Source organism: Microcaecilia unicolor, chromosome 6 (genome assembly GCF_901765095.1).
Source record: "Microcaecilia unicolor chromosome 6, aMicUni1.1, whole genome shotgun sequence".
NCBI lineage: Eukaryota > Metazoa > Chordata > Amphibia > Gymnophiona > Siphonopidae > Microcaecilia > Microcaecilia unicolor.
This window is the reverse complement of record NC_044036.1, coordinates 331,236,772-331,263,527: the sequence shown is the minus strand read 5'-3', so window position 1 is coordinate 331,263,527 and position 26,756 is coordinate 331,236,772. Positions and strand designations below refer to the sequence as shown.

At 45.3% G+C, this 26,756-nt stretch overlaps 1 protein-coding gene across 2 annotated transcripts in view; it reads left to right on the top strand.

Moving 5' to 3' along the window:
• The window catches only part of PRKCA (protein kinase C alpha), a 611,673-nt gene that overhangs the window by 5,180 nt on the left and 579,737 nt on the right, over positions 1-26,756 (top strand). For both annotated transcript variants that reach the window (XM_030208456.1, XM_030208455.1), the window contains exon 2: positions 16,662-16,693. In XM_030208456.1, coding sequence (XP_030064316.1) covers positions 16,662-16,693 — 32 coding nt within the window. The remainder of the gene's footprint in view (positions 1-16,661; positions 16,694-26,756) is intronic.

Sequence of the window (26,756 nt, the reverse complement as noted above, 5' to 3'; positions counted from 1 at the left end):
GGCGGGGCACGCAGTGGCTAGAAACGTACAGACCACTTAAATATAGTATATTGAGGTTTTGGTAGCTGGTTGAGTGCAACGAGGCCAGCTAAGTGGATTTTGCTTCAGTTCCTCCGTGATGTGTAAGTTCGGCTTGCTGTACAGTTTGCTGACTGTTTCTGCAGTCATAGTTCAGTAAGTCCCTCCGTGCTTGTGTTTGGTCAGTAAACAGGCCCATCTTTAATACACACACAGGAGATGGAGCAATGCGGAAACTGAAGGGCATACATTGAGTGCAGTCAAAAATGAAGTGAAGTGCAGAATGACTTGTGAGAGGATTAGTATTCTGCAGATAATAAAAATAAAAGTACTTATCGCATGTGTGATATGAAAATTCCTGACCTGGGAAGATAAGAAGGATATATTGATTGTTTTGTGCTGTTTTCTGTGTATAACTTACTGGTTGACCTAATTTTTTTTATGTACAGTGCCTGAGCAATTCAAAATTGGTTTCTGGTTTTTAAGATGTTTTTCCTCATATGTAGCCAGTGTTTTGTCTGGCCGTTATTGGCTTGAAATAATTTTAAAGGTCACCATCCAGTTTTATTACACTCTTGGCCGTGGAATTTGAAAGTTCATTCAGAATGATTTGGATTTAGCTCAAACTTTTGTTTTTCCAGCTCAGGGTGAGTTGCTTAAGGTTCAGACGGTATTTCTCTGTCCCCAGGTGTCTGACGGGTTCATTTTCAAAACAGAAACACGTCTTATAATTGGCACAAAGCAGCATTTGAATGTTTTTCTCACAAAAACCGATAACTGATAACCTCACTAATCTACCTCACCAACCCACTCAGCTATAAAAACCCACCTTCTATTATTACCCTAATCACACACTTCCTTCTTCTCTCTTCCCTTACTTAATCTCTCCACAATACTAACTTTATCTAATATCCTGGAATGCCAATTTTAACAAAACTACGTAAGCCACATTGAACCTGCAGATTGGTGGGAAAATGTGGGATACAAATGCAATCAATCAATCAATAAATAAATAAAATGTCCAAATCAGTATTTTCAAACCCTATTTTTAGATGCTTTTCTATGAAGTCCATCAGAGGTACATCCAAATCTCAAGGGGGGGCGTGTTCAGGCCAGGACTTGGGCATTCCTAAAACTTAGATGTTTTTCGGCCATAATGGCGCAAAACAAAAACGTCCAGGACTAAAAAAACTAAGATGTTTTGAGCTGGACCTGTTTTTATAACGAATAAGGCACAAAAAGGTGCCTTAAATAACCTGATGACCTCCCCTTATTCCCATAGTGGTCACTAACCCCCTCCCACCCCCCAAAAATGTGATGAAAAACATTCCTTGCCAGCCTCAGTTGTTATAACTCAGGTCCATTAGAACAGCACGCAGGTCACTGGAGTCGTCGAGTGTTGGGTGCAGTGCACTGCAGACAGGTGGACCCAGGCTCCTACCTCCCCCTACCTGTTACACTTGTGGAGGAAACTGTGAGCCCTCCAAAACTCACCAGAAACCCACTGTACCCAAATAAAGGTGTCCCCTTCACCCGTAAGGGCTATGGTAGTAGTGTACAATTGGAGGCAGTAGGTTTGGGGGGGGGGGGGGGGCTCAGCAGGCAAGGTAAGGGAGCAGTGGTGAGATGTGTACCTCGGAGCATTTTATGAAGTCCACTGCAGTGCCCTCTAGGGTGCCCTATTGCTTTCCTGGGATATCTGGGGGACCAGTCTACTAAAAATGCTGGCTCCTCCTACATCCTAATGGCTTGATTTTGTACGTTTTACACATGGATTTTTTTTTTTTGAAAATGGACAAAAAAAACAAAGCGTCCAAACACAAAACCTTGTTAGAAAACAGTATTTTCGAAAACAAAAGATAAGACGTGTTTCTTTTTTGAAAATGAACTTCTTTCCTATTCAGATTTTGGACGTTTTTTTGTAAAACGTCAAAAGTCAGACTTTTTTTTTTTTTTTTTTGGCTTACATGGGGCAATGGAGGATTAAGTGACTTGCCCAGAGTCACAAGGAGCTGCCTGTGCCTGAAGTGGGAATCGAACTCAGTTCCTCAGGTCCCCAGGACCAAAGTCCACCACCCTAACCACTAGGCCACTCCTCAGATGTTATATCGAAATTACCCCTCCACGTCTGTTTGTACTTGAGGCAATGGAGTGATTTGCCCCAAATCACAAGGAGCTGCAGTGGGATTTGAAGCCTGGTTTCCCTGCTTCTCGGTGCACTAACCGTTAGGCTGCTTTTCCACTCTGAGAGAAGGAACAGGTAGACACAGAAAATTAAAGCTCTGAACCAGAAAGTTTAGTCACCAAAATTAGACTCAATTACACTCTGGTTCATGAGACAAACAAATGAAGGAAAAGATAGTGAAGCACCTGCGCAGTATAGCTTTATCAGTCATATAAATTTAAGTTTCTTTGGTTGTGACCAGAGAATAAACTGAAAGGTCGGGGGATAGGGCTGGACGAAGAGTATTAAGATCACTCCAAGACTATAGAATGATCAGGCCACGCTTAGAGCATCTAACAAGGGAGAGACCAAAAGTAAACAAAAATCAAAAATAGTTAATCCCCAAATAAGAAAGATACACCAGATACCTAGAGAATTACACAATCCTGTAAAACTTTATTTTAAAAGGGAACGAAGGAGAATTTCAGTTTAGGCTGTAACCGCAGCCGAGCTTAATTTCAGTGAGTTTAGCCTAAAATGGTTCACTTGAAAGCTGTGTATATCATTAATACTCCCAATGTGTATCCCTTAATTTATTTCTTTTTTTTTTTTTAAGATAAGCATTTGATATATAAAAAAGCAATACATTTTAATGATATATAGAGCTTTCAGGTGAACCGTTTTCTGTTAAACTCACTGAAATTAAGCTCAGCTGCGGTTACAGCCTAAACTGAAATTCTCCTTCGTTCCCTTTTAAAATAAAGTTTTACAGGATTGTGTAATTTTCTAGGTATCTGTTATATCTTTCTTATTTTGGGATTGACGATTTTTGATTTTTGTACTCTTAGAGCATCGGCAGACTGGACCGGAGGTGGGGGGGGGGGGGGGGCTTTCTTGAGTTAGCCCCGTACTTATGATGGTATAATCTTACAAGGTGAGACACCCATAAAACCTATATTTCAAACTTTTTAGAGATTTAGAATTTGAATTGAGATAGTTTGAAATTCACAGGTTTAAATTTAGATAATCTTCCTAGATTAATTTGCGGTGAAGTGGACTAGAAAAACCTTTTTATTCACTCAGGCATTTGAGAATGATTAAAGGTAATAGAATTAGAGGACTCGTGAAACAATTTAGGATTAAAAAATACGATAGTATGTATGTTGGGTTTTTTTTTTGTATGAATGAGGTAGGCTTTTCTATCAACAATGGAGTTTTTGATTTGGGTTTATTTTATTTGTTATTGAGGATAATTTTAACTATATCATCGAACCACTAAGGGCCCTGATTACTAAGCTGCGTTACAGGTGTATTAGCATTTTTAACGCACATTAACCATGTACACGCCTACAATATTCCTATAGGCACCTACACAGCGCGCTCGCTAATTGTAAGCGCGTTAAAAACGCTAATGCATCTTGGTAAACAGGGCCCTTAGTTCTGTATAAGTGCTCATGTTCACCGCCTTGAGTGAATTCCTTCAAAAAGGGGGTAAATAAATCCTAATAAATAAATAAATAGTATTATCCAGCACAATAAACATTTAACATAAAGGGGCAGATTCTGAAAATGATGCTGAAAATTCAGCGCCGATAAAATTCGGTGCTCAGTGCAATTCTATAAAGGGTGTTTCAGCTGGAGCCCTGAATTCGGTACTTGACTTTTGGCGACAGAACTTAATGACTGCTGATACCTGGTAAATCCTGGCATACGAATTGGGCATAGATCCCTGCTATTCTGTAACGCTGTGCTCATGTTTGGTCAACACCCCAGCCCCTCCCATGGCCACACCCCTTTTGAGTTGCACGTGACCCAATTTAGGTGCCCATCGTTCACAGAAGAGAGAGAAGCCAGATCGGTGACCAGATCGTAATTGGTGCTATTTAAAATGCTTGTTGGCTCTAATCAGTAAATCATTGCAGCCCATTAACCAGTGGCGTAGCTACGTGGGGCCACGGGGGCCTGGGCCCCCGTAGATTTGGCCCTGGACCCCCCCTGCTGACGACCCTCTCGACCCCCCTCCCGCCGCCAACCCTCCCCCGCGGCCGCCGTTGTCCCCGTGGGCTACCTTTGTCTCTCTTTGTGAAATTGTACAGCGCTGCGTAACCCTAGTAGCGCTTTAGAAATGTTAAGTAGTAGTACCTTTGCTGGCGGGGGACCCCAATCCCGCCAGCTGAGGTCCTCTTCTTCCCGTGAAGACTTTGTTCTGTTTCTGATGTCGTGCAGGATGTCAGACTCACAGAAACAGAACAAAGCCATCTTGCAAGGCTTCGTTCTGTTTCTGTGAGTCTGACATCGGACGTCAGAAACAAAATGAAGCCTCCGCGGGAAGAAGAGGACCTCGGCTGGCGGGGATTTGGGGTCCCCTGCCAGCAAAGGTAGGCGACGGTGGCAGCGGGGGAGGGTTGGTGGCGGGAAGGGGGGTTGAGAGGGTCGTCGGTGGAAGGGGGGTTGAGAGGGTCATTGGCAGGGGTCGTTAAAGTTGGCGGCGGGGGGGGGGGGGACTAAAATCTGCCCCCTCATCTCGGGCTCTGGACCCCCCTCCCGCCGAAGTCTGGCTACGCCCCTGCCATTAACTATTTATTTTGGGTGCCCTTCATAGAATCTGGAGGAAACTGGATCAGAAACAGGTTAAGAGGTAGACGGTAGAGTGTGGTGGTTAATGGAGTTGACCCTGAAGAAGGAAAGGTGGAAAGTGGTGTGCCTCAGGGATTGTGAGGCCACCAGCTCTGTTCAGTATCTTTGTGAGAGATATTGGTGGGGAAGGGGGTAGGAGGGAAAGTTATTGTATTTGTGTGAGTTTTTCTAAGATCTGAAAAGGAGTTAAAATACATCTGAAACGGAGCAGATGGTGAGAATAAGCGCAAGGAGTGATCTGGCTGTTAGGCAGGTATCTTCCAGGTTGTCGGCAGCTGTGATTTATTTTTAACAGCGAGGCTGACTGGATGGGGCAGTTGGTCCTTGTTTGCGTGGATATGAATTGGTTAATCTGACTGCAGGGTTGGATTAACACTGTATTGGGCCCTAGGCACTCTCTTTTATATTTGTGGATCCCCCTCCACCATCCAGACGTAGCAGGGAAAGTGCAAATTCTAGCTGTGGGTATGATAGCAGTAAGTGAGCGTGAGAACTGTGCAAGCACCAGCTTCGAAAGGAGAGGCTTAATGGTTAGAGCTGGAGCACTGCCACGTTGCCCAGTTCCAGGAGGGAAATACCCAGCCGGTCTTGGATTTCTGTAACCCTATCCCGGTACGTTATGAGACCTGAAGTGCTGATTTTCAGTTGGTGGCATCAGGGACTACAAATAGAGTACTGGATTGGGGGGTAGAAGTTCAAACACAGGACTGGAGCTGGGAAACTGGGCAGCAGTGGGCTGAGAACCAGGGAAGTTGGGCAAGTCATTTTCACTCTGAATTGCCTCTGATATAGAGATTCCAAGGATGGACTGCCCAAATAGATATGCACAGTTTTACCTGTGAAAAAAGGTTCACGAATGAAAAAAGCAAAATAAAAATATTAAGGGCTCCTTTTACAAAGCTGTGGCGTGTCGAATGCGAAGAAGCTCATGGGATTAGAATGGGCTTCTTCGCATTTAGCTCATGGCTAATCGGTAGGTCAGCTTTGTAAACGAAGCCCTTATCTATTAAATTCTTTTGAATGTTGTCTTAATACTGCATCCACTCTGCCTGTAATGTTTCAGAAGCATTAAAAAAACAAAATTAAAAACCTATCATGGTAAATTCACTAGGCAGAAAACTTCTCTTCACTTAATATGTGCACAGGTACAGTTGCACCGGTGAACGTCTCCATTCCGGCCTAGATTTTTTAATTTGCAGTGCTGTATTGTGGATTTCAGAGCTGTGCTATGTGCCTTTCTTTTTTCCTTATGATGACAATAAAGATATTTCAACATAAAAACAACGGCAGACGCTTATGTGTGGATTTTTAAGCATTTTTATTTGACAGCTTCCCATATTCTTTTCCCAACACAAACTACTTGTGAGTTGCTGCGGGAAAGTGAGTTTGTCCGAGGTTTCGTGTGTCCTGCCCGATCCTTTCTATGGCGGTGACTGGGGTGTGCGGTTTTCGCCTCTTTCAGGGACTTGGGAAAGATTAGCCTGAGCTAAATTATGCAAAATTATGGAATTGTGCCAGAGCAGAATAATCCGCCCACTTGCTTTCATAGGAAGACGTGAGATGCTTGCCTGCTGCCTGCAAGGAGGTTTTAATAGTCAACATTCAGAGTTTTGTTTTTTTATTTAAAACCTCCTGGGCTACCTGGATCAAAACCTACAAAGTGGCATAATTTTACTTTTTCCTCTTCCTGTGTACCCTGTCATAGGCCCAGATGCACTAAACCTTAACGACCCTCTTAGAACCCTTTAACGAAGAAATTCCTAACCGTTGCATGCATTAAAGGCCTTTTTCCGACGAAGCAAGCAGCTAACGAAAACTGAATACAAACGAGTAACTACCATTGTAATGTGGACGCTTCGGGATGCACTAACAATACCGACGATCACACCGAGTCATTTACCGCAACATATTTAACGTATAGTCAGAGCAGTCGTAAAGGCCAGAGCTGTCATCTCCCCGCTTCTCCCTGCACCATAAAAACCCAAGCTGGCATGTTTAAAAACAAAAGTGAGAAAAAAAACCACAAACACGTGGCTCCCCGCTTCCCCCTGCATCAATACAAAACTAAACCTACATCAAAAAAGGATCGGGAGGGGGGAAAAGGAGTGTCCTGTATGGAAGGCCTTGCCCCCCCCCACCTCCCGCCAACTTTTGCAGCGCCAGGCCCCCCTCCCTTCCTGTCTCTCTCTTCTCCCACCATTGCTCCGCCTCTGTGCTCCGCCCCCCTGAATTTGTTGCCGCTGCTCCCCCCCTCCGCCTTGATGGCCGGTGCAGCGCCTCTCACCTGTGTTTGAAGGCGCTGCATGGATGAAACAGCTGATCTGCCTCCACCGACGTCTCTCTCCTTCCTGTGCCCGCCCTCCTCTGACGTAGGTTACCTACCTAGATAACCTACGTCAGAGGAGGGCGGGCACAGGAAGAAGGAGAGAGACGTCGGTGGAGGCAGATCAGCTGTTTCATCCGTGCAGCGCCTTCAAACACAGGTGAGAAGCGCTGCACCAGCCATTAAAGCGGAGGGGGGGGTCCGGTGGAGGGGGGAGCGGCGGCGACGAACTCAGGGGGGCGGGGCACAGAGGTGGACGATGGCGGGAGGCGGAGCAATGGTGGGAGAAGAGAGAGGAAGGGAGGGGGGCCTGGCACTGCAAAAGTTGGATTTTTATTTTAAAAGAGTTTTTATTTCATACAGGGAGAAGCGGGGAGCAGCGGCGACCTCGGGTGGGGGGGGGGGGGGGCAAGGCCGTCCATACAGGACGCTCCTGATGAGCGCCTTTCCCCCCTCCCGATCCTTTTTTGATGTATGTTTAGTTTTGTATTGATGCAGGGGGAAGCGGGGAGCCACGTGTTTGTGTTTTTTGTTGTTGTTGTTGTTTTGACGTTTGTGGCATGCGCAGAGCAGCCAGCATAACACTTGGCTGCTCTGCGCATGCTTTAGGGGCCGATTACCGACGGGGATTACGAATCTTTGATACATTGTACTTTTCAATACCGCACCGAACATGTGCGACTTGTTTTTTTGGTGCATGCTTCGTTTTTTCAAATTCGTTAAGGACTTTAACGTTTTAGATTTTTTTACGTTTGGTTGATGCATCTGGGCCATAGTTCTTTATTTCTGACCGCTGCCTTATTGCATTACTACTCTAACCGATGGAAGGTAATTCCATTCTGATGTTTCTTCCGTGTATATCCGTTTGCTGCACAAGCCGGTATTTGTCTATAACTGAGATTGAATAAAAATGCACTGAAAACTGAGAGCACATGAGGGAAGAGCAGGAAGGAAAGATTTAAGGATGGAGCTGATAGTTTGTGTAGTATTCATCAATATGGTGGCTGTGTGGGGAAGATGGCTTCAACATTTTGGTGTCATGCTGTTTCCTGTCATAAAATCTCATAGGCTTTCCCCCCCCCACAGCCCCGCCTTTCTGTGACTAGAAGCCTTCCCATTGGCTGGATCCTACCACAGCTTCTGCACTGGAAGGGGGGAGGGGAGAGCATGGAGAGCTGAAGTGCAGTGAACTCTAAAAACAAAATATCCACACACTTAGCCATCCTTCTAGCTTTACATAAGTACATAAGTACATAAGTAGTGCCATACTGGGAAAGACCAAAGGTCCATCTAGCCCAGCATCCTGTCACCGACAGTGGCCAATCCAGGTCAAGGGCACCTGGCACGCTCCCCAAACGTAAAAACATTCCAGACAAGTTATACCTAAAAATGCGGAATTTTTCCAAGTCCATTTAATAGCGGTCTATGGACTTGTCCTTTAGGAATCTATCTAACCCCTTTTTAAACTCCGTCAAGCTAACCGCCCGTACCACGTTCTCCGGCAACGAATTCCAGAGTCTAATTACACGTTGGGTGAAGAAAAATTTTCTCCGATTCGTTTTAAATTTACCACACTGTAGCTTACTAATTTTTACAGACATAAAAATATTAAGACAGTTGGAAATCCTAGCCTCCTGAATCCTGAACACAACTGACAGGGCCCCCCTAAACTTTTAGGCCCAAGGCACTTGCCTAGATGCTTCTGCCTGACTGACCAGTTTTTCACTTTCCCTATGTAATCAACACCTGATACACAACTGCCTTTTGGCAGTCTTTTATAATGCTTGTCATACCATTACACAATCTAGAATAAGTGTGATCTTGTGATCTTGGGCAAGTCACTTAACCCTCCATTGCCTCAGGTACAAACTTAGATTGTACCTGGGACAGAGAAATATCCAGTGTACCTGAATGTAACTCACCTTGAGCTACTACTGAAAAAGGTGTGAGCAAAATCTAAATAAATAAAGATTCTAGAATTCTAAAGAATAACAAGATTCCATGCAGAATTTCAAAGTGTAGCAACATTCCATGTAGAACCCCAAAGAGTAACAAGATTCTTTGGGGTGGAGGAGTGGCCTAGTGGTTAGAGCAGCGGTTTTGCAATCCAGAGAGTGGCCTGTTCAAATCCCACTGCTGCTCCTTGTGATCTTGGGCAAAATCCAAATAAATTATTTGAGATTCTGTTGCTACTATTTGAGATTCTACACAGAATGTCACTAGTGGAGGAGTGGCCTAGTGGTTAGCACACCGGTCTTGCAATCCAGAGAGTGGCTGGTTCAAATCCCACTGCTTCTCCTTGTGACTTTGGGCAAGTCACTTAACCCTCCAATGCCCCATGTAAGCCACATTGAGCCTGCCATGAGTGGGAAAGCGCAGGGTACAAATGTAACAAAAATAAAGAGACATTATGGACATAGGGTGACCAACTATACACTCATTCTGCACCAGGACTAGCTTTGCTAACACACTGTAACTTTAGACCAGTTCCTTATATCTTGATTAACTGTACAGAGAACTTGCCTTGAGTTTAGCCCCCCATTTATTTACCCAGCTTGTCCCCATCTATACATCTGCATTTGGCCCCTCAGTTATATGGTAAGCTATATTGTAGAAAAGCATTAGTATCACAGCTACGTTATTTGAATATTCTAATGTGTGCTTATTGGATATTGCATTAGAATTACACTTGCATCACATAGGAGTGGCCTAGTGGTTAGAGCACCAGTCCTGCAGTCCAGAGGAGGCCAGTTCAAATCCCACTGCTGCTCCTTGTGATCTTGGGCAAGTCACTTAACCCTCCATTGCCTCAGGTACAAACTTAGATTGTGAGTCCTCCTGGGACAGAGAAATATCCAGAGTGCCTGAATGTAACTCACCTTGAGCTACTACTGAAAAAGGTGTGAGCAAAATCTAAATAAATAAATATGTTGTAGCAAACACTGCATTTTGAATAACATTTCTAACCTAAATAACTAGCAGAGTGTTTAAGGATCACCCAGTCACTGTCAGCAAATGAAGAACCAAAACATTGGCTGCTTTTTTCCAAGCTTTGCCTAGTCATTTTTACGGTGCACCAAGGCATGTTGGAATGATTCAGCAAATCTCTCTCTCTCTGATCACTAATAGCCACTACCCACCGCTCTAGATTGATCAAAGCAAGTAAAGAATTCTTTAATGCTCATTGCATTCGAGTAAATCTGTGTGTGTATGTAAGCATTTATAGGCACCCTGACAAAAAAGTTCTGACAACTCAGCCTCTAACAAAATAACCCTTGACAAAATAGCCCCCTAGAAAAAAATGCAGTGCCATATTCTGGGCAGCTGATCAGGCCCTTTTGTCAGGGGGCTAATGTGTCAAGGGTTATATTGTGTGCAGGCCAGGGGTGTGCTGGTAAATTTTTAACAACAGGATCTCTCTCCAGGCGTAGCCGGCCCTGAAATTTTTTTTTTTTTTTGGGGGGGAGGAATACATGCCTCTCTCTTCCCTCCCTTGTGCGGGCACGCTAGGCATACCTTTGCCCCACCAGCCAATAAATGGACTGCCACCATTCTCCGCTGCTTGTTTCTGGCTGTGAGCAACATGATGGAACCTTCTTGCACTTGCATGAAAAGTCCCAGCCTGATGCTCAGAGTCAGAAACAAGGAGCAGGGAGCACCAGCAGTCGATTTACTTGGCTGGTGGGGTCAGCATCACTGCCAGCAAAGTAAAAGAGAATTCAGGAGGGGGCCCAAGCCCACATTTTGGGAGTCAGTTGTTAAAGTAGCCATGGGGAGGCCTACTTTAACAACCGGCTCCCAAAATTCTTAAAAACTTAACAAACGGCTCTCTCGAGCCCTTGAGAGCCCGCTCCAGCACACCACTGGTGCAGGCCGTTTTGACAGTGGCTGTTATGTCAGGGGATATTACATCAGGAACATTTTTTGTTTGAAGCTGTTTTGTTGGGGCTATTTTGACCAGGTACCAAATGTATATTAAGCTTTAGTCCCCAAACAGATTTTAATAAGAAGCTTGCATAAAATCGGCAAAATACAACAATATGCCTCATTCAACATATGACTGAAAATATTTAGGGTTGCTTTCACAAAGGCGTGCGCTAGCGTTTTTAGTGTGCGCTAGTGATTAGCGCAGTTAAATGCTAGAGATGCTCATAGAAATATATGAGTGTCTTAACATTTAGCGCATGCTAAAAATGCTATCATACCTTTGTAAAGGAACCCCTTAACTGATTACATTTTATGTATATATAGATATGTATGTATGTGTGTGTGTCAGGGGCGTAGCCAGACTTCGGCGGGAGGGGGGTCCAGAGCCCGAGGTGAGGGGACACATTTTAGCCCCCCCCCCCGCCGCCATTGCCAACACCCCCCGCCGCCGTCAGCACCACCACCACCAACTTTGACCCCACCTGCCCGTCCGCCGTCAACTACCTTTGCTGGCGGGGGGACCCCAGCCCCCGCCATCCGAAGTCTTCTTCGTTTGGTTTCTGAGTCTGACGTCAGACTCACAGAAACAGAACGAAAGAAGAAGACTTCGGCTGGCGGGGGTTGGGGTCCCCCGCCAGCAAAGGTAGCAGACGGCGACAGCGGGTTGACGGCGGGTGGGTGGCGGGAGGGGGGTTGAGAGGGTCATCGGCAGGGGGTCCAGGGCCAAACCTAAGGGGGCCCAGGCCCCCGTGGCCCCAGGCCCCTGTGGCCCCATAGTAGCTATGCCCCTGGTGTGTATGTATGTATATATGTAAACAGCCCGATATGTAAAACCATTATACGGCCAGGAGAGGCATATATGTTGAATCTAATTAATGGTACTAATTGCTTGCTAAAAAGCCAATTATTGGCGCGAATTAGCTTGTTCAATTAAAATGAGTATGCAAATTGGGCGCACTCAAATTTGCACGTGCATTTTTTTTAGCGCTTTTAAAAGAAGGAATAAGCGTGAAATTGTGTGCACAAGTTTATAGAATTAGAGGGATTGTGGAAATGGACTGGCTCGAAGCCCTGATACTGGTTCAGTCTGAATTAGCGTCTTCATTATTATTTAGGATGATTGAATGCCGATTCTCAGCTGTGTCCTGGGGGCGCACCTGACCCATCTGCTTTTCAAGATAATCATTATGAATGTACACACGGCACCTGCAGACATCACTTCTGCAGTGTTTGCAAATCTGGCTCATGCATATTCATTGTCCTAGACCAAGAACCTGTGTCGCCGGTGATTATGTAAAGTTGCTGATATTGCGTGAAAATGAGCGGGTTGTCTGAGGAACAGGGAAGGGTTCCCCGGAAAGCAAGGTCTTAAATTTTAAGCAGTTTTTGTTAAATTTCCTGGTTCAGTTTCTACCCATTAAATTTTATTACTACAAAATTCAAAATGATATATGACAGATTTTGTGAGACATCTGTTGTGAGCTGTTATTTTAAGTGGGTGGTAATAGGTAGGGATTGAAAACTTCCTTTAGGACTTTACCTCCCTGTGCCTTTCCTCTTTCCCCCAATAATGTGGGAGTTCGTAGCATACCTGTGGCTCTCAGTCCTCCCACACCCCACTGGGGGCTGAAAATGCTTTTGCTGCTCACCTCTGGGAGAGGGTGTTGAATGGTTTGTGCTGGCCTGTGCCTCTTTTGTTTCTTTGTTTGGCAGTGTTAGTGACTTCTATGGCCTGGCTCCTTGGCACGCCACCTTCCTTCCCCTTCAGCCTTGACCCACTGTGTTCCCCACTGCATGCTCTGTTTTACTGCCACTTCCGTTTGGCAGTGAGGGTTTCCTCTGCTGCTTGGATTTTGCTTTTCATTGGCCACAGCAGGGAGATCTATTTGCATACAATGGAAGCAGTATATGTAAATCAGATACACCTTACTTTTCATTGGCTACAGCAGGGGTGGGTAACCACGGTCCCAGAGGGCCACAACCCAGTCAGGTTTTCAAGATTTCCATATTGAATATACATGAGATCTATTTGCATACAATGGCAGCAGTACGTTCAAATCAAAATACATCTCATGCATATTTGGTGTGGAAATCTTGAAACCTCGACTGAGTTGTGGCTCTCGAGGACCATGGTTGCCCACCCTTGGGCTACAAAGATGGTCGCTGGTTCTGCCTCCTGTTCCTGGGTTCTCTTAGCCTAAGGCAAAAGGGCAAGTTTATGTGTCTGCACGCATGCTGCCGAGGGCGTAGTCAAATCCAGTGCGACCCAACTTTGTCCTGGAGACATACCTAGTCATTCTGGCCTTTAGGATGCCTACAGTGGATAGGCGTTATCCCCTGGATTCTATGTAACGCACCTAGAGATCCATGCCGAAATCCAAGCGTATTCTGTAACAACGCGCATAACTTAATTGGCTTAACAAGCCAATCAGCGTTGATAATTCAAACTTCTCTTATTGACCTATAAGTGCATTCACTCTGCCGCTCCCCAGTACCTCTCCACTCTTGACTCTCCCTACGCCCCGCCTCGGGTACTCTGTCCTGTTGATAAATCTCTCTTATCTGTCCCCTTCTCCTCTACTGCTAATTCCAGAATCCGTTCCTTTTATCTTGCTGCACCTCACGCCTGGAATAAACTTCCCGAGCCTGTAAGTCTTTGAGCAGGGACTGTCTTTTTTTGTATATGGTGTACAGCGCTGCGTATGCCTTGTAGCGCTATATAAATGATAAGTAGTAGTAGTAGATAACAGCACTTAATAATCAGCAGTAATTGGCAATAGACTTTACGTGCACAACTCACTAAGCGTATTCTGTAACGCAGTGCGCCTAACTTCTAATTTCGCACAGCCAAAGAGGGGCATGGTTATGGGTGAGGAAATGGGCGTTTCATGGGCATTCCGAAATTTATGCGGATAGTTAATGGAATATGGCCCAGTGTGCCTAAATCTACGCGCTGGGATTTACACCATATTTTTGTTGGTGTAAATGGATGTGTGTAGTTTTAGGAGCTGGGATATATTGACAAAGCATAATTCTGTGTACCGCGCCTAAATCTAGGCACCACTTATAGAATACGCTTAGGTGAAAATGTGTTCTGCGTGGATTTTTTAGGCACCATATATATAGTGCTTAAAAAAAAAGGTGCCCTATATGCATGGGTACTTTATACAAGTTTATTTTTACATAGACATGTAGTTTGTACATGTGGGCACGTTATCCCCTGGATTCTATCCAGCTTATTTTCGAAGGAGAAGGGCGCCCATCTTCTGACACAAATCGGGAGATGGGCGGCCTTCTCTCAGGGCCGGCCAAATCGGCATAATCGAAAGCCGATTTTGGCCGGCCTCAACTGCTTTCCGTCGCAGGGACGGCCAAAGTTCAAGGGGGCGTGTCAGTGTACCGAAGGCGGGCCGGGGGCGTGGTTAAGAGATGGCCGTCCTCGGCCGATAATGGAAAAAAGAAGGGTGGCCCTGACGAGCATTTGGCCAACTTTATTTGGACCCTTTTTGTTCACGACCAAGCTTTGAAAAGGTGCCCGAACTGACCAGATGACCACCAGAGCGAATCGGGGATCACCTCCCCTTACTCCCCCAGTGGTAATCAACCCTCTCCCCCCCCCCCCCCCAAAAAAAAGTTTTAATACATTTTTTTGCCAGCCTCTATGCCAGCCTCAAATGTCATACCCAGCTCCATGACAGCACTATGCAGGTCCCTGGAGCAGTTTTTAGTGGTACTGCTGTGCACTTCAGGCAGGCGGACCCAAGCCCATCCCCCCTTACCTGTTACCTGTGGTGGTAAATGGAAGCCCTCCAAAACTCACCCGAAACCCACTGTACCCACATCTAGGTGCCCCACTTTACCCTTTAAGGGTTATGGTAGTGTTGTACAGTTGTGGGTAGGGTTTTGGGGGGCTCAGCACCCAAGGTAAGGGAGCTATGCACCTGGGAGCAATTTGTGAAGTCCATTGCAGTGCCCCCTAGGGTGCCCGGTTGGTGTCCTGGTATGTGAGGGGGGCCAGTGCACTACAAATGCTGGCTCCTCCCACGACCAAATTGCTTGGATTTGGTCGGTTTTGAGATGGCCACCCTTAGTTTCCATTATAGGCGAAAACCAATGCCGGCCATCTCTAAGGGCAGCCCAAATGTTGAGATTTGGCTGTTCCCGACCCTATTATCGAAACGAAAGATGGCCGCCCATCTTGTTTCGATAATACGGTCGTGTACGCTTCTTTACGGGGCTGTCCCTAGAGATGGGTGCCCTTATAGATGGGTGCCCCCGTTCGATTATGCCCCTCCACTTAAGCTGCGGCGAGTAGCATATGTTAAATTGTGTGGGCAGCCAGTTTACGTTCGCTACTCAATTGAGTAACGAGCCAATTAGTCATGATTGGCCGATAACCAGGTATCATCACTAACTGGCAATAATTGGAATTTAAGTGCTTTTTGCTGTAAAAAGAGGTGCACGTAAATTCCAATGCGTGTAGCTGAAAAGGGGGCTCAGCCATGAGAGGAGTGTAGGCGCGTCGGGGGTTTCAGTCACATTTACGCATGTTATAGAATTTGGGGAACGTTTGTACATTTAGGCACTTAACATTTTACACCATGTTTTCGGTGGCTTAAATGGCCGCGTCTAAATTTTACGCGTGCTCCCCGGCCTATGCGCTATTAAAAAAAACGTGTCTTACTGTAGAGATGGTTTATAGAATAGCGCTGTTCCCCGGATTCTGTATATCGTGACTTAAATTGCGTGCACAGATCCGGTCATTTTCAGGATTTGCCTGTGCAACTTAACCACCCAGTCGGCACTGATAATTGCCAATTAAGAAGCAATTATTGACACAAATTGACATTAATTAGAATTTACAAGCACTGCTGTCTAAGCGTATTCTGTAATGTGATGTGTGCAAAGTTGAAAAGGGGCAGGTCATGGGCATTTCTAAAATCTATGTGTGTTGTTATAGAATACACCCAGTCCGTGCCTAATTTAGGTGTCTGGATTTACACCAAGTTTTATTTGGAGTAACTGCCCGCAACTAAATTTAGTTGCGCAGATGGGCGCTCGATGTATTCTAAAACCGCGTGGAAATTTATGCCTATCTATAAAGTACGCCTACATTTATAGCGTACTTTATAGAATACACCTGGGTGTATTTTTTTTTCCGATGTGGATTTTTCAGGCGTCATATATAGAATTTAGTCCTATGCGTGTTATTCTGACGTGGCTACATATAAGACGCCTTATATATAGAATCTGGCCCTGTATGTAAAATACAATAATTCTCTTTCAGCTCAGATTTGCAAGGGCGAGTAATCAAATCTAATTTCAAATCAGCTGCTTATCTTGTGCATTCAAATCTGTCACGTATTTGTCTTGAAAGGCAACCTGTTAAGAGTACTTCCTGGACTGAATTCGGAAACGCTGCTCTACATATGCCATTTGCAGTGTGTGATGACTTTTTAATTACTTACAGTTAGCGTATACATATTTAACAACGCTACACTATTCATATATACAAAGAAAAAATAAATCTGCATTATAAAGGAAATACATGGGATGGTAACCGCTTGTTTTCCTTGTGTTTTATTCCTGCAGGGGCTTTGGAAAGCAAGGATTTCAGTGCCAAGGTAAGCAAGAAGTGGTTCACTGGCATGGACTGCTAAGATTTTCTGTAAACTCAGCAATTTGTGTGCTTATTCTAATACAATTAGACTGAAATAGTAAGCCCCCAGCAAACACACAGCACTAACGAGTCTAAATTAAGATGGTTACTCGGTGTTAGTACAGCAAGATGATTTTGAAATGCGAAACATGCAAATAAGTGATTCATGGTTGCGAAGAATTTCCCCAAATTAAATGTCGTGGGGAGCTGCATTTTCTGTTTTTATGAAATGAATCTTTATGCAATTTCTCTGTTTTTTTTCCGTTAGAGAATAATTTTTTTTTCCTTTTGGAGATTTCTGCCTGTGGGTGGGTGTGCAAGAAAATGAAATTGTTCTGTTTTTATAAGGCTTCAATTTCACATCTTCCATGTCTGGTCTGGTTTGTAAACTGTAGGTCTGTTGCATGAAACAGGAACCCAGGCTGCATTCTGATGCTCTGCCAAACGGAATGTGGTTAATACTTAATGCTAGTAATTATGGTCAGTCTTACACATGCATATCCTGTAGGGATTTATTTATTTATGACATTTATATCCCATATTGTCCCAAACAAGTTTGAGTTCAATGTGGCTTACAATAAACAGAATAGGATACATTACAACGAATTATGCATAAGAAAGTACGGTGTTGCAAGAATCCAATTTTACAATACAGTGTTTATTTATTTATTTATTGCATTTGTATCCCACATTTTCCCACCTATTTGCAGGCTCAATGTGGCTTACATTGTTCCGTAATGGCGATCGCCATTTCCGGAATGAGAAATACAGAGTTATATTGTATTAAGGTTCGTAGGTGACGTAGATTGGGCAATCAAGTATAAAGGATTGATTTTCGTGATGAGAAATAAAATGGTATTGCGTTCAGGCTCAATCGTGACAGAGTAACTTAGGCAGTCAAGAATAGAGAGTTCTGTTTTGTCCAGTTCTGCTATGAGTTTTGTTGTCTGGTATTTAGGATGGATCATTGCCTTATTGAACAGGTTGGTATCATAAACGTACTGTCACGGTTGTGCCCATGTTTCGTGCTCTCCTTCTCGTCACCTGGTGGCTGCAATGGACTGGTTACTGTCACCTGTTCCAGATTTCAGCGCGGTCCGGTCCGGATCTTCCAGGCTGCCGGACTTGCTTGTTTTGTTTGGACCTTCACAGCACCCGTAGTTGCCTGGTGATTGCTGCAGCTTGAGCCTCAGCTGCTGCTGGGCTTATTAGCCACTTGGAGACGTTCTGCCTTTGCATTGCCTTAGGCCCTGGTACGTTGGTGCTTGTTGCACTTTTGCTTAGTTTGGGTTCTTCTTTGAGATTCTTGTATGTTTTAGTTAGTCTGTGTGTAGTTTAGGTTAGGTTGTTGCTTGTTCGCTAGTCTTGTCTCTGGCTTGTAGTTTTATTTATTTTTATTTATTTATTTATTGCATTTGTATCCCACATTTTCCCACCTATTTGCAGGCTCAATGTGGCTTACATAATTTTGTTATGACATTGTCATTCCAGGATATCAGATACAATTGGTGATGTGCAGAGATTAAATAAAGGAAGAAAGAAGGAAGGAAGGAAGGAAGGGGGTGATTAGGGTTGAGTATAGAAGGTGAACTTTCAAAGCAGGGTGGGTTGGTGAAGTGGATTAGTGAGGTTATAGGTTCTCTTTGTGGGCCTTGTTAAAGAAATATGTCTTCAGAGATTTGCGAGAGTTAGTTATTTCGTCAATTGTTTTCAGGTCTGTAAGTAGTGCGTTCCATAAGTGCGTGCTCGTGTATGAGAAGGTGGTGGCATGCATCAGCTTGTATTTTAGTCCTTTACAGTTGGGGAAGTGCAGATTCAGAAATCTGCGAGATGATCTTGTGGCATTTCTGGGAGGTAGGTCCACGAGGTTTAGCATGTAGATTGAGGCTTCTGCGTGAATGATTTTGTGTACAGTCCTTGTCTGTTTGTGTTTTTAGTGGCTGCTTGCAGCTTTCAGTCCTGTTCTTTAGCTTATCCCTTCCTTGCCCTGCTGTCCCGGTATGTTCCTTTCCCCTCTGACCCTCAGTCCTGGTTCAGCCTAGTGGGTATCCAGTCCTGCCTTGCCCAGTAAGTCCTGCCGGCCACCTGCAGCCAGGGGCTCAACTCCTGGTGAAAAGCGGCCAAGCGCAGGTGAAGTTTAAGTGTGCCTGCTCTGCTTATTCCTGCTTGTTTGCCTCTGCTGCAACTCCGGTCCGGGGTTCCAGTCCTGTTCTGCCTAGTCTCTGGTGTGGGGTGGTTTTGCCTGCCACTGCCGCTCCTTGGCAGTGGCCCAAGGGCTCACAAACCTAGTTCCTGTTGTGAAAGCGTGACACGTACTAGGATAGCTATGGATGTTTAACATTTAGAAAATCTATTATGATATAATCTATATTATGATGACTTTTATATGTTGGAAAGCTGACAAAAATTTAATTTTTAATGCATGGAAACGTTACTGTTTTATTTCGTTCAACTCTTTTGGACCAGTTTAATACATTGGTGCCGAAATCAGTGCAGACTCTATAACAATGCGCATAATTTAACAAGTTGAACAAACTAATGAGCACTGATTGGCACTGATTAGAATTTAGGCGCACAACTTGCTAAGCGTGCGCTGTAACGAAGTGCGCCAAACTTCTAATGTACACAGGCAAAAAGGGGACGCTGTTATGGGCAGGGAAATGGGCGTTTCATTCCAAAATTTATGCGCCTAGTTATAGAATATGGCCTAGTTTGCCGAAACCTATGTGCAGAGATTTACACCAAAGTTTTGTTGGTGCAAATGGATGCGCGTTGATTCAGGTTCTGAAATATGAACTAGGTGGCACGCAATGAAGCTACAAAGTAGTAAATTTAAAATGAATTGGAGAAACATTTTCTTCACTCAACATGTAATTAAACTCTAGAATTCGTTGCCAGAGAATGTAATAAATGCAGTTAGCGTAACAGGGTTTAAAAAAGGTTTGGCTAGCTTCCTAAAAGAAAGGTCCATAAGCCATTATTAAAATGGACTTGGGGAAAATCCACTGCTTATTTCTAGGATAAGCAGCATAAAATGTATTCTTCTGTTTTGGGATCTTGCCAGGTACTTGTGACCTGCATTGGCCACTGTTGGAAACAGGATGCTGGGCTTGATGGACCATCGGTCTGTCCCAGTATGGCAATACTTATGCACTTAGGATTCTGAATGGAATCTTGCTACTCTTTGGGATTCTATATAGAATGTTGCTACACTTTGAAATTCTGCATGGAATCTTGTTATTCTTTAGAATTCTAGAATCTTGCTACTCTTTGGGGTTCTACATGGAATGTTGCTACTATTTGGGTTTCTGCCAGGTACTTGCCCCTACGTCTTGCCCCATCCTTGGCTACCTTTAAATCTAGACTGAAAGCCCACCTCTTTAACGTTGCTTTTGACTCGTAACCACTTGTAACCACTCGCCTCCACCTACCCTCTTCTCCTCCTTCCTGTACACATTAATTGATTTGATTTGCTTACTTTATTTTTTGTCTATTAGATTGTAAGCTCTTTGAGCAGGGACTGTCTTTCTTCTATGTTTGTGCAGCGCTGCGTACGCCTTGTAGTGCTATAGAAATGCTAAATAGTAGTAGTAGTAGTAGTACTTGTGACCTGGATTGGCCACTGTTGGAAACAGGATGCTGGGCTTGATGGACCTTCGGTCTGTCCCAGTATGGCAATAGTTATGTACTTATAATTGGTGCCTAAATCTAGGCACCGATTATAGAATACGCTTAGTTGCCACTGATTTCAGTGCCAAATTTTTTTAGGCGCAAACTAGCTTAAACATTTTTCATATTTGATAAACTGAAAATACTGTCTCCTTCCAACCAAACTGCCACAACCTAAATCTCTTCCTTTTCCCAACCATATCACAAAGCAGACACAAAGAATGTGAATCCCTGTAGCCTTTCATAACACAAATTCAAGAATAATATATCAATATACAGTGGCAATGCCACTGGTTTAAAAAAAAAAATAAAAAAGCTAGTTCTCTAGAGAAGGGGTTCTCAACCCAGTCTTCTTTTCAGGATATCCGTGATGTATATGCATGAGTTAAATTTTGCATATAGTAACATAGTAGATGACGGCAGAAAAAGACCTGCACGGTCCATCCAGTCTGCCCAACAAGACAACTCATATATGCTACTTTTTGTGTATACCCTACTTTGATTTGTACCTGTGCTCTTCAGGGCACAGACCGTATAAGTCTGCCCCGCACTATCCCCGCCTCCCAATCACCAGCCCCACCTCCCAACCACTGGCTCTGGCACAGGCACAAGACCGTATGAGTCTGCCCAGCACTATCCTCACCTCCCCACCACCAGCCCTGCCTCCCAACCACCGGCTCTGGCACAGACCGTATAAGTCTGCTCAGCACTAGCCCCGCCTCCCAACCACCAGTCCCGCCTCCCACCACCGGCTCTGGCACAGACCGTATAAGTCTGCCCAGCACTATCCCCGCCTCCCAACCACCAGCCCCGCCTCCCAACCACCGGCTCTGGCACAGACCATATAAGTCTGCCCAGCACTAGCCCCGCCTCCCAACCACCAGCCCCGCCTCCCAACCACCGGCTCTGGCACAGACCGTATAAGTCTGCCCAGCACTAGCCCCGCCTCCCACCACCGGCTCTGGCATGTTCTTCTCACTTCCTCTCTATCCCCTCCATCCCTGTCCAACATTTCTCCTCTTTTGTCTTTTCCTCCATCCATGTCCAGCAACTCTAGTCTCCCCTGTCCAGCAATTCTCCTGTCCCCTCCCCTCCATGTCCAGCGATTTCTCATCTCCCCTGCCCTCTCCTCCATGTCCAGTGACTCGCCCCCAGCCCCCACCTGCCCCCCTTTTCAGTTCTCGAGTTCTGGTTCCAGCCCCAGCCCCACCTGCCCGCTCTGTTCTCCCCCATCACCCTTTCAAGTCGCAGTGGCAGCAGTAAAGTATAATGAAGGCAGTGTATGCAAATGAATGTGCATGAGAGAGAGGGTTGCATGCACTGCCTTCATTGTATGCAAATTTAACTCACGGAACCTTGTTAGGACTTTGCTTCTTCCTCAGGAAACAACGAACAAAAACACCACAATGCAGATCCCGATCCAGTGCGGTATTCCTTTGCTTCTTATCAGAGTACTTCCCCATCCCCTGCCTCAGCTTTCTTCTTGTCAGCTCATGAGGGCACCTCCTCCTCCTTCCAGCCTTAATGTGAATCCATATTATATTGCTTAGTCAGCCAGGGATACTGGACTGACTCTTGGGCTTCCCTTCCTTTCCAGGACCGTTCCAGGTTTTTAGCCTCCCTTGGGGGGTTCTGTACCTGGGCTGTGAAGAAAAGGAGTTGGGATTTCCTACTGTGTTTCTTATCTTGTTTGGGGCTGAGCCTCTGAGCCGTTACAGTATACATCATGGATATCCTGAAAAGCAGACTTGGCTAGGTGTGTCCGGAGGACTGGGAATCCCTGCTCTAGAGTGGTTTTTTTTTCTACCCAAGCCTACTTAAAACAATTATTGCCAAATACTTCCTGTGGAATCTCGCTGGCCTTCCACTAACAGCCATTGCTTTTCAGTCACACAACTACTTCCTGAAAGCTTTGGAAACCCTGAAAAGCAACAGCCCAGAGCAGCTAAGAGTCCTCATCGGACTGCCGGTTACCTGCTGAGAAAAGAGATCTACACTTTATCCAGTCAGTCCCTCTTTTTGTCCCCCTCCCCTATCCCAGTGCCTCTAGAGCGTCCCAGGACTGAAATAAGACAAAAAGGAAATGCTGCTGTTTTGGGTGGGAACAGTGAGGGAGGGTGCCTTCTTTTCTCCTCTCAGTTCCTCCTAAGAGCAGCTACTAAAAAGTCTTGGAAGTAGGATGCCACCCCTTGGCCTTACTGCTTCCTGGTCCTTGGCTTTGTGCCCATACCTGTAAGTGCCTGGCTCAACTTTGCAGCCCTCTCTTGCTCGCTCATCAGTTTCAGTTTTGAAGTCCTTGGTCCCCCTTTGGCAGTTGGTGGCTCTAGGGCACCTGAGCTTTTCCCTCACCAAAATGAACACGAATCCACAGCGACGTATATAGGAACTGCAGTGGCAAAAGACTCCATGTGGCAGTGGCTTACGCTTTTTATTTTATTTTCTTAGGGCCCGATGCTCAAAAGTCACCTTTAAATAAAGAAGGGGGACTGGGAGGAGCAGGGGAGAGGGAGGGAGGAGGGAATAGGGTAATAAGCTAAAACTAACAGGTTGATGACGGTTATGTCTAGATATTGTGACTTTGGATGGTATATCTAACCAATGCGATTTTTGCTTTCTGTATATTAATCGGTTTGTCATCAATAAATATTGTTGAAACAGAAATATTGTGCGCGTCTGTATCTGCGGTTGAAGTTTACCAATTTTGAAATGGTGATCGATGCTCAAAAGAAATCGGATGCACGGAAATTCTGCAAGCAGTTGGGTATTTTATTTGTTTATATCCAACATTTTCCCACCTATTTGTAGGCTCAATGTGGCTTACATAGTACCGGAGAGGCGTTTGCAGGCTCTGGTGTGAACAAATACAAAGTGATGTTGTGGTAAGATAAAGTTCATGTGGCACAGCCACACTAGGGAATCGTACAACGGAAGAGTTGTGTTATGTCCATTACGTTCTTTAGTTTTGTTGTGTTGCAGAGATCAGGCATTTATGTTGGATCGGTAGGGTATGCCTTTTTTAAACAGGTTAGTTTTTAGTGTTTTCCAGAAGTTTAGGTGGTCGTTTGTAGTTTTCAAGGCTTTTGGTAATGCGTTCCACAGTTGTGTGCTTATGTAGGAAAAACTAGACGCGTAAGTTGATTTGTATTTGAGTCCTTTGCAGCTTGGGTAGTGCAGATTTAGGTACGTTCGTGTTGATTCAGATGTGTTTCTAGTTGGTAGGTTGATCAAGTCTGTCATGTATCCCGGAGCTTCACCGCAGATAATTTTGTGAACCAGAGTGTAGATTTTGAAAGCAATGCGTTCTTTGATTGGGAGTCAGTGTAGTTTTTTGCGAAGGGCTTTTGCACTTCTACGCATATGCTAGGTACTTCACGAAGGGTAGGTGAAGTACCTAGCATATGCCTAGAACAGTCTCGCTGTAAACGTCGATGTTATACGAATGCCCAGGGAAAAAGGGCGACAACCACGTCATAGGGTTCCATGACTGTAGTGGCGCTGTTATGTGCGGGACACGCACACACACACACACATACATATATAATACAATCGCATAGCACAATTACATGCAGGACACATACACACTTGCACCTTCTATTAACAAATGTTCCACGATAACTTTTTCATTCTACTGTTAGGTGCGGAACACACACATATAATACACGCACATGGCACGTTTAACACACACTTGCAAAATACTATTTAAAAAAAATGCAATCGAACTGCTCCACCGGGAAGTTGTCCTCATGCAACGACCGCTCCAGACCTGCTGGAACATTTTGAACATTAAAGGCAGTTGCTCCTTTCTGTGCATCACACGGAATGCTCGTTTTAATGCTAATGAGCTCGTTGTAGTACATTTGCATAGGATTCTGGGTAGCTGCTAGCGTGAACGGTAAAAGCAACGCTGAACCCCTTGGTGCATTAGATGCTGAATAATGGATGCACTAGGGAGCCCTTTTACTAAGGCGCACCGAAAAATGGCCTGCGCTGGTGTGTAGGCACGTGTTTTGGATGTGCGCAGGTCCATTTTTTTTCAGCCCGCCTGGTAAAAAGGCCTTTTGTTTTGTGGCTGAAAATGGACATGCAGCAAAATTTAAAAACCAGCACGCATCCATTTTTGGCCTCAGACCTTACTGCCGTTGACTTGGCGGTAAGGTCTCACGCGCTAACCGGGCAGTAAGCATCAGCATTTGTAAACTGCCTGGGTAAGCGCCACTAGGTAGAAAATAGAAAATATTTTCTACTGTGTGTTTTGTACACGCGTCAAAAATGGAATTACCGCCTGGGGCACGCGGTAGCTCCAATTTGATGTGAGTTTGGACGTGCATAGGCGCCTTAATTAAAGGGCCTCTCAACTGGCTACAACCAGTCTGAATCGAATGTTGCAAGCACGGTAAGCTTGGAGCATCGGGGTCCGAGTGTTGCTTCTGTGTTTCCAGCTGTTCTCACTCTGGTTTGCATATAACATGGCATTGTGGAGTAGCGGGGAGAAGGGGACGCTAACGAGTGGACAGACTCGCAAACTGTGACCTTGGACTGGGATCAGAGCACACTCTGATAGGAAGCTGGGGAGAGAAGAAGAAGAATACTTATGGGCCAAACGCAGGGGCCCTTTTACTAAGCCGCCTAGGCGCCTAAACGCCCATCAGTTTTGAGTTACCGCCCGGCTACTGCGTGGCCCTTGTGGTAATTTCATTTTTGACGTGTGTCCGCTACGCGCGCCGGGAAAAATATTTTTATTTTCTGTCATGCGGGCGGTAATCGGCATTTTACGCGTATAGACCATTTACCGCGTGAGAACTTACCGCTAGGTCAATGGCTGGCAGCAAGGTCTCTGACCCAAAATGGACGTGTGGCAATTTTTCATGTTGCCGCACGCCCATTTTCGGCAAAAATTTTTAATAAGGCACTTTTTTTTACAGGCGCGCTGAAAAATGATTTTGCGCGCGTAACGCGGGACATTTTTCAGCGCGCCTTTGTAAAAGGGCCCCATAGGGTGCTGCGAAGCGAGAGCAACATGGCATGCATACAGATGGATGCACTCCACGAACAGGAGTTTTTTTTTTTTTTTTTTAAAAATATCTTTATTGATACATGAGGACATGTGCAACACCAAGAACACAGTAAAGGAGAGAAACAACTTCAACCATACCCCTCTATGCGTGAGGGCCAAGCAATGCCTCTCTAGCACCCACTAGCGTGTATGCACCTGTCTCCATGGATTTTATATTTAACTAGCCGTTGAGCCCGTGAAAACGGGCTACTTTTGGAATGGGGGGTTTCCGAGCCCCCCCCCCCCCCCCTGGAGTCGCCGCCGCCCCTCCACCCGGCCGGAGCAGCACTGTAAACTTACATCAGCACGCAGCAGCAGGCACATCAGCAAAGCTGCCGTCGGGCTTCCTTCTATGCCTGTGTCCCGCCCTCGTGTGACGTAACTTCGGCGAGGGCGGGACAAAGGCAGAGAAGGAAGCCCGACGGCAGCTTTGCTGATGTGCCTGCTGCTGCGTGGTGATGTAAGTTCACAGTGCTCGGCCAGATGGAGGGGCAGCGGCGGCGACTCCGGGGGAGGGGGAGCGGTTCCGACGTCTGCAGCATGCCAGTAGAGACTTCCCTCTCTGTCCCGCCCCCATCATCACGTATTGAAGCGGGGGCGGGGCAGAGAGGGAAGTCTCTACTGCGCATTTGCGAGTGAGTACGGTCACTCGCCGTTTATATGTGTGATATCTCCCCCCCTCCCCCCGATCACCCTCCTCCCACCTCTTCTTCCCCCCCAGCCGGTTGTCCCCCCTTCTACCTCCCACCCCCCCTTCCATTCGCTGTCCATCCACCTCGCTTCCTTTAATTTTTAAGAAACAGGGCCCATTGTCACAAACAGGGCAAGCACTCTCCCCCATATATCTCTGTACTGGCGGTTACTCAACGAGACTGAAAATTTAGGCTCACTGGGTACAGGAGTTCTTGTAAGCAAAACACACCGAAAAAAAAGGAACACGACATTTTTTTTTCAAACCTATTTTTTAAAAGGAGAATTTGGGACTACCAGTGTATTGAAGCCATATCTGGCAGGGCAAATACCTTTTTAAGCAGATCGAATTGTTCTTACTTAACTTCCCCTTTCGCTACAGAATAGTACAATGAAGAGGCTGAGAACAAGTGATTCACTGAAGATATTTCAGAAGTTGGGTAAACTTCTCCCTTTAGTCTATTTTGGGGAACTTTTTAGATCTGTAGTCCACAGAAGGGAGATTAACCTACTGTATTCATTTTCCCAAACCTGAACATTACCTTGCGTGGAGAGATTATAGCCATGGACAATACACTGTTTTAAACTAGAAGTGTCTTTCGATCTCATTTTCTGT